Source organism: Triticum urartu, unplaced genomic scaffold (assembly GCF_003073215.2).
Source record: "Triticum urartu cultivar G1812 unplaced genomic scaffold, Tu2.1 TuUngrouped_contig_5754, whole genome shotgun sequence".
NCBI classification, from domain to species: Eukaryota; Viridiplantae; Streptophyta; class Magnoliopsida; order Poales; family Poaceae; genus Triticum; species Triticum urartu.
Window position 1 is genome coordinate 1 of NW_024116455.1, and position 7,787 is coordinate 7,787.

A 7,787-nucleotide genomic window follows, 5' to 3' on the forward strand; every position below is an offset into this window, starting at 1 on the left:
CGCCTCCTGCCCCCCTTCCAACAGAATGCGGCGACTCGCTGCCGTTCGCCTTCTCGGTCGGAGCAAGCACGGGACGGCGCCCGCCTCCCATCTTGATTCCTGACCGCTGTCGCCGTTCCGGGTCCGGTCTCCCGAGCCGGAGGAGCTACAGGCTGCAGCTACTACTGGCCTACCGCCTCCGACCCTTCGCCTCATCCTCACAGCCGACCGACACCCTCGTCCCAGTGGCCAGTTCTCAGTCAGTGGGTGAGCTCTTTTGAATGATTTTGTAGCTAATTTCTAATTTGCTTACAGTCAGATGTATGCAGTACTTACTGGATGTTAGGATGTATGAACTAATGAACATTGTGTGCATATTTTTTAGTCAACTACTCAATTTGCTTAAAGTATGAAGTATGAACTGATGAACATGAAGTACAACTTGTTTGCTTTGTGTGTAGTCAACTTGTTTACAGCTGAAATATTTTGTATTCACTTTGGCGTGTATAGATGTATGAACATGACTGTATATGATTTTTGCTTGCCTGTACTATATAAAATCGATACATGGTGTATGGATGCTTATTCTTTTTTGTGCTGTTTGTTGTAATTGTAGAACCGAAGATGAAGAAGAATGGTGACATTAAGTCCTTTTTCCGGAATTATGAGGCTACTAAAAGAAAGAAGGTTGCAGCCGAAGAGCAACCTGAATATGAAGGTATAGTGTCAAATATTGAAGATGAAGCAGTCCTTCCTCCACCTCTAGTCCATTCTGCAGAGATTGAAGTTGATATTGAAGATGAAGCATTCCATTCCGATGTAGAGATTGAAAGTGATAGTGAAGATGAAGCGGCATCACCCCAACATCCGTGTGCAAGGCCATATAATATTCAAAGGCTTCCTCCTGATCCAGGGGAGAGGATTCCTATTTCAGAGTATGATGTCGATGATCAGGATGAAGTTCGGAGACGATACATTGCAAAGCAAGTAGTCCAACTATATGCACACAACTTTCAAGTCAGGAAAATCTATGGTAAAAATCGACACTTCAACTTTGTTTGGTGTCAGACCTACAAATGGTTAGAATATATGTCAAATATGAGGCAACATTTTGCTTTGTGTGTTATTAGTTCGATGGAAAATTGAATGGGGGGCCTAGGGGTGATGCCTTTGTTAATGGTGGTTGGAAAAATTGGTACAAGACCGATGCATTGGTCAAACATGTTGGTGGTATTAATAGCATTCACAACAAAGCTCAAGAGAAGTACAATTTATTTGTGGCACCCCAACCATCAATTGATAACATTATGGTGAGGGTGAACAAAGACGATTTGCGTATGTACAAGGCTAGGCTGACTTATTCACTTAGATGCTTGAGGTTTCTTTTGAACCAAGGATTGGCATTTCATGGACATGATGAGAGTGAAGAATCTAGCAATAGGGGGAACTTTCTTGAACTTCTTAAATGGCTTTCGGAAAATGATGAAGAAATTAATAAACTTGTTTTCAACAATGCTCCTGGGAATTGCATCTTGACTAGTCCAAAGATACAAAATCAAATAATTGAATGTTGTGCGGCACAAACAACTAAAAGAATTATTGAAGATATTGGTGACGACCACTATGCAATCCTAGTTGATGAGTCTAGTGATGCATGTCATAAAGAACAACTTGCTCTCTGCATACGATTTGTTGACAAATCAGGAAGAGGATGTGAGAGGTTCCTTGGAGTTGTTCATGTTGCCAATACAACTTCATTGTCACTTAAGGATGCAATTCAAACTTTGCTTAAAGATCATCATTTGACTCCTAGTCAAATATGTGGGCAAGGATATGATGGGGCTAGCAACATGGAAGGGGAGATTAAAGGGTTGAAAACATTGATCATGAAAGAGTCATCCTCTGCCTATTACATCTATTGTTTGGCACATCAACTTCAGTTGGTTCTTATAGCTGTGGCAAAGGACAATGAACCATGTTTGTGGTTCTTTGATCATGTTTCTTACTTGCTCAATATTGTTGGAGTTTCTTGTAAGCGCCATGACATGCTTCGAGATGTTAGAGCTCAAAAGGTGTTGGAAGCACTTGAAATAGGTGAGATTGAAAGTGGAAGTGGGCTAAATCAAGAGATGGGACTAGCTAGACCCGGCGACACTCGTTGGGGTTCTCATTTTAAAACCATTATGCACATTGTTAGCATGTATTCCATAATCCTTGAAGTAATTGATGCTATTGGAAAAGATCCTTCACAAAAAAGTGAGTGGACAAGAATACGTGGAGTTGCTCAAGCCTTTGAATCATTTGACTTTGTTTTCAATCTTCACTTGATGCTTGTTATTCTTGGCTATACAAATGAGTTGTCCAAATCTTGCAAAAGAGAGATCAAGATATTGTCAATGCAATGACACTTGTTAGTTTGGCAAAGAGTAGAATGCAACACATGAGGTCTCATGGTTGGGAAGAATTTCTTGCAAACCTAACCTTATTTTGCAACAAACATGACATTCAAGTTCCTTTGTGGGAGGATATTTATGAGCCTAATTGAAGATCACGTCGGTATTATGAAGTACAAACAAATGATAATCGTTATAGAAGAGAAGTATATCTTGGTGTCATTGATCAAACCATTCAAGAACTTGACAATCGGTTTGATGAGGTTAATACGGAGTTGCTTATTTGCATGTCGGCTTTGAATCCCCTCAATTCATTTCCTTCTTATGATGCACTCAAGGTAATGAGACTTGCTGAATTCTATCCCATGGACATTTCAAGCACATATTTGATAAGGCTAGAATTTCAACTTACTAATTTTATTGATGATATGAGACAAGATGATAGGTTTAGAAATGCTAGTAATATTGGTGAGTTCTCTATTATGCTTGTTGCAACAAAGAAGCATGTTCTTTATGATTTGGTCTACTTACTCATCAAATTGACATTGATTTTACCAGTGGCGACAGCGAGTGTTGAAAGAGTATTTTCAGCAATGAATCTAGTGAAAAATAAGTTGAGGACTACTATGAGTGATGATCGCTTGAATGATTGGTTCGTTACATTTATTGAACGGGATGTGTTCATGGAAGTAAGCGAAGATGACATAGTTGATGCTTTTATGACAATGCAAAAACGTAGAGTTACCTAGTGATGTAATTTTCTACTTGTGCTTCTTTCATGTAAGACTACTCGTATTGTAATTGAGCACATTTGAGATATATTTTTTGAACTAAATTGTTGTGAGATTTGCATTAAGCTACTCATGTTATTATTTTGCCATATTTTGTCTGACACATGGATTAGGTGGAATGTTTTTTAGAGTGTGCACACCCTTCATTTTTTTCCTGGGCCCGCCACTTAGACTGAGTTGCTTTGGTGTTACGATTTGTAGTGTCCCCTCTGAACTTGTTGATTAGCAGCGATTCCCAAGTCAATTAAGGGAAACAGGTCCACCACATCGCCGTAAAAAATATACTGTCTTTGTATCACATTACCTCTTCTTCTACTAGTTAGTTTGTTTGCTTTGAGAGTGTGAATCTGTGATCAAGTTGCACACTATAAGTTTTAAATGTACGGAAGACCACAATAACATAGGTATAAGTAAATTAGGATTAATTAGGATTTTCTTTCAGAATTATACAAATGAAATAAATAAATATGAATATGCATATTGCTCGCAAAAAAGATAAGTGTATGCATGTTCATCGAAGTATACCTAACCTTGTATGTGGTTTATACAATCATGCATACTATGTGCTTTTATGTTGGATTAATCTGTTTTATTCATATCTTAGAAGCTTATGAACATGTATTCCTTTCCAGCTTCTTACAGAAGTGTTATGGCTCTATAATCTGTATATTTGTCAACATCAAATTCTGCATTAATTTGAGCTTATCATGCTTGTAGTAATAATATCTTATTTGTTACTACTTAATTGAGCGTAACATTTTCATCTTTTTTGCAGGGGTCGTCTGTGATTTGCATATAATTTTATTTATAGTTTTATGGCCAATGGTGTATCTACTCAGAACATCGAAATAGTCTCAATATGGTTGGCTTCAGCCCACAAATTTGTGTTCCTTTGTAAATTGAGTTGACTATAAAGATGTAAATAGCTACGTATTTGTAAAGCAAAATAACTCATATGCAATTGACATCTTCATTAATAAAGTAATTATCCGCGGATAGATAGGTAGGTATGAAAACAAGTATTTGACCTAGCCAGCCGCCCCTCCAAAAAGCTAGGGTACTCTGCCTCTCGCCGGCGCCGGCGCCGGTCCGTCCCGTCTTCGGTAGCCTTAGGACCATGGAGGCGGAGTGGATCTCGTCCCTTGCCGGTGGGAGGGCTCCGTTTTTAGATCTTTTTTTGATTTTTGTTAGGGTTTGCGTGCTACTCAGGAAGGCGAGACGGCGGCGGCTCCCTGAAGATGGAATAAAGGTCTCCCCGCCTAGCCCCCGTTCCGGTGATGTGGTCAGCATCATCGGTGGGCGTGTGGAATTGTGTCTCCGGCTGATATGTGCTTGGTGGATTTGCTTGGATCTGTTTGTCGTTCGTCGTCGTTCGTGTGTCTTCAGGTTGGATCCTTTTAATCTACGCTCTTCATCTGCGGCGGTTGCTGTTCTGGTGCGTTGGTTCTATGGGGCCTTAGCACGACGACTTCCCGACTGTCTACTACAACAAGGTTTGCCCGGCTCCGATGAGGGAGGGGCGATGGCAGCGGCGCGCCTTCGGCTCGCTTCAGTGCTTATAGTGTTCGCTAAGTGTTCTACGGATCTGGATGTAATTTTTATTATTTCTAGTATTCGTTGTACTACCATGATTGAAGATGAATAGATTGGAAGTTTTCCTCGCAAAAAAAAAACTACACCTTCCACATCAAAAGCTATATTTAAAACAAACTTTGAACAAATTTTGGACACAACAAAGTCACTGGAGTAAGTTAAGCTAGTAATGACTACACAAACTAACGAATCATTCTAATGAATCATAAATTATACACAACGCATGCTCTGATTTATTAGTTATAAAACACAAAATAATTATTATAATAGAAAATTAAGTAAAAGAATAGGGAACATTTATAAATTAAGTACGCTAGTTTCCCCATAATAAGCTTATTACTATGTTTCCTATATAGGTTGAGTTGTGCGTTAGATATACATACTTGTGTGCAAACTATTCATATAAAAGGAAGGTTTATAGTTTTAGTGGCCTTTGTTAGGCTTGAACTTCATCATGTGAGAAAAATAATATATACGATTATGTTCTCTTATGTATTATTTTCACTAAACTTTAGTTTACTAAATTTATCAATAAGTATCTCAATAGAAGATTCAAGAGTGACAGCATGACCGCCCTTAGTAACACAAACTGACCTAGTATGCAATGGTATGGACTGGTAACAATTTCAAATGGTGGTCCCAGGTAAACTTTTAGATGGCATGAATTATCATGTAGAAAGACGTGTAAATTAGAACGTGTAGGTTAATATTATAATTAATTTAGTAAATTGAGTCGCCAATATTTAAATATATAGTAATTAAATGATTTTTTTTGTAGAAATACCGAGTAAAACGCAGATGCGCACACACTCACAACATGGCCACCCCGAGCCTCCCCCCACCCCCTCACACATCATGTTCTGAAGAGTAAACTCGCTGAGCATCAAAATTGGCAAGGTCATCATGGTCACCAGATGTGACGAAAATGTTGCCTTGTACTGAAAGAAAGGTCTGTGTTCACAAAACAAACACATGTCGTTGAATCTGGAGTTTAATCTCTGGTGGCCCGATGGTACAACTACCCTCGAACCAATTGCTACCTTAATATAGTTGGCATCAACACATTTTGTTGAACCTGAAAAAACTTTCCAAGAAAACATTTTGTTGTCATTAATAATGTTTAGATGCCTGGAACACTTGAATGTTCATCACATAGATAAGGTTGCCTCCTTAATTAGTCACAGACAAAATTACAAATGTGGCCGACTCAGAGGGGAGCGTCTCTTTAGCGCTAAATGCACCAAGTTGCGCAACAACGTAGATGGCATCTCCCGCATGGGCACACCCTGTAAATTGGTCACTCGACTCCCGCTCGCTTGCTGCCACTCAATTTGTGCTTTTTATTTCTCCCGTCCGCCACTCGTAGAGAAAACCAGCCTTTTTTTGTATTAATTTCTAAAAACTTGGTAAAATCATAGAATGGTTGCAGTTTTTTAAAAAGTTTGCAAATTTGAGAAAAATGTTCCCTAATTTGAAAATAATTCATGGATTTGAAAAACGTTCATAGAATTTTAAAAATGTTCATAGATATCCATGGATTTGTTTAAATGTTCTTGAAACTTGATTTTTTTGCCAAATTTGTAAAGAGTTCACGACTTTCAACAAAGTGAATGTATGTTTAAAAATTTATGAATTTTAAGAATATTCACAAATTTTTAAAAAGTTCATGGATTTCATAAAATATTCACGAATTTCAAATCAAATAAAAAAAATTTGAAAATAATATTAACAATTCTTGTTTGAAAATTTAGAAAAAATAAAATAAAAATAGAAGTGAAAGAAAAAGAAAAACGGATACTAGATTAAATACAGGGAAAAAACCAGGCAAAGGAACATTCTGCAATATTCCCAAAACCAAAAATAACCACCTGGTGTCTTTCTGTTACATGGGCCGGCCGGAGGCAGCATATGCACCAAATAGGAAAGGACCGACTCAGAATATGACCGTTGACAGGGACAATGGGTTCCACGTGGACTTCTAGGCACCTTCCGATTGGAAACTACCGTTGCATCTACACAGGACAGAAAAGATCCAACCAAGTCGGGGTATCTGGAATTAGCATCTGGGGGACTTTATTGAGGACGACTAGGACATGCTTGGCGGGCACCATGCTAGATTCGGATGCCTCGACTGCCGTTCGATGACGACGGTAATTATAATTGTGAGCACGAGAGAATCTCTCTCTCTCTCTCTCTCTCTCTCTCTCTCTCTCTCTCTCTCTCTCTCTCTCTCCGGGAAATCTATCTTTGATTTGCAAATCGCTCAAGGATTGGTACATTTGTGTGCCTAGGGATTGGCCAAGGGAAGCTTACAACTTTACAAGCCAAGGATATGGAGGTAGCTGACCTACTCGCTGCATTTTGTTTGTCTGGTCCACACTCGAACGGCCTGTCTCCTGTGGATAAGATCATGGCCACATTCTGGCTTCACAATGTCAACGGTGATGAGACATGACAGGTCCCCAAGCTAGCCATGCGTGTGCAGGTGCAAATCTCATGGCCGTGACAACCCAACCGATCTCCATTGATGCACATTCATTGTACATGCTTAGCTTGATCCACTTGCGAGGTGAATGATTAGCTAAGCAACTGAGTTCATTGGGTAACTTAGCTAGTACTACTATATTCATAGTACCACATGCTTAGTTTGATCCAGTGGTGGTTAATTAGCATATCTAGCCGTGTTCATTAACTAGCTCAATTAGCTAGCTAGTACTACCACTAAAACGCTTGAGGGCCTAGAGCAGAGAGCTAGGCAAGTGCATGCCCCAACTTGACCACTTGGACACAATTAACTATAGCAACTACCTAGCTAATCAGGTTAGATCTTGGATGCTGTTTAAGATTAATTCCAAGTTTCGAGCTTCACGGTGTTGATTAGTTGTAAGACCCTAGATCGACCAACACTATTAGGGCGAAACGGCGCACGGCCAGTCAATAGATCGATTGAGAAAGTCTTTCACCTTTCTTCGATGAATTTGTCTAAATTGAGAACGTATGCTATCGGGGGGGGGGGGGGGGGGGGAAAAAA

The 7,787-nt window shown here is 39.3% G+C and overlaps 1 protein-coding gene across 1 annotated transcript; it reads left to right on the plus strand.

Moving 5' to 3' along the window:
• Positions 1-13: 13 nt before the first annotated feature.
• On the plus strand, positions 14-3,240 carry LOC125529662 (zinc finger MYM-type protein 1-like; the record flags this gene model as incomplete). Its single annotated transcript, XM_048694083.1, is given in 2 exon segments — positions 14-246; positions 596-3,240. A coding segment is annotated over 1 exon segment (1,098 nt). The 3' UTR covers positions 2,385-3,240.
• Positions 3,241-7,787: the final 4,547 nt, after the last annotated feature.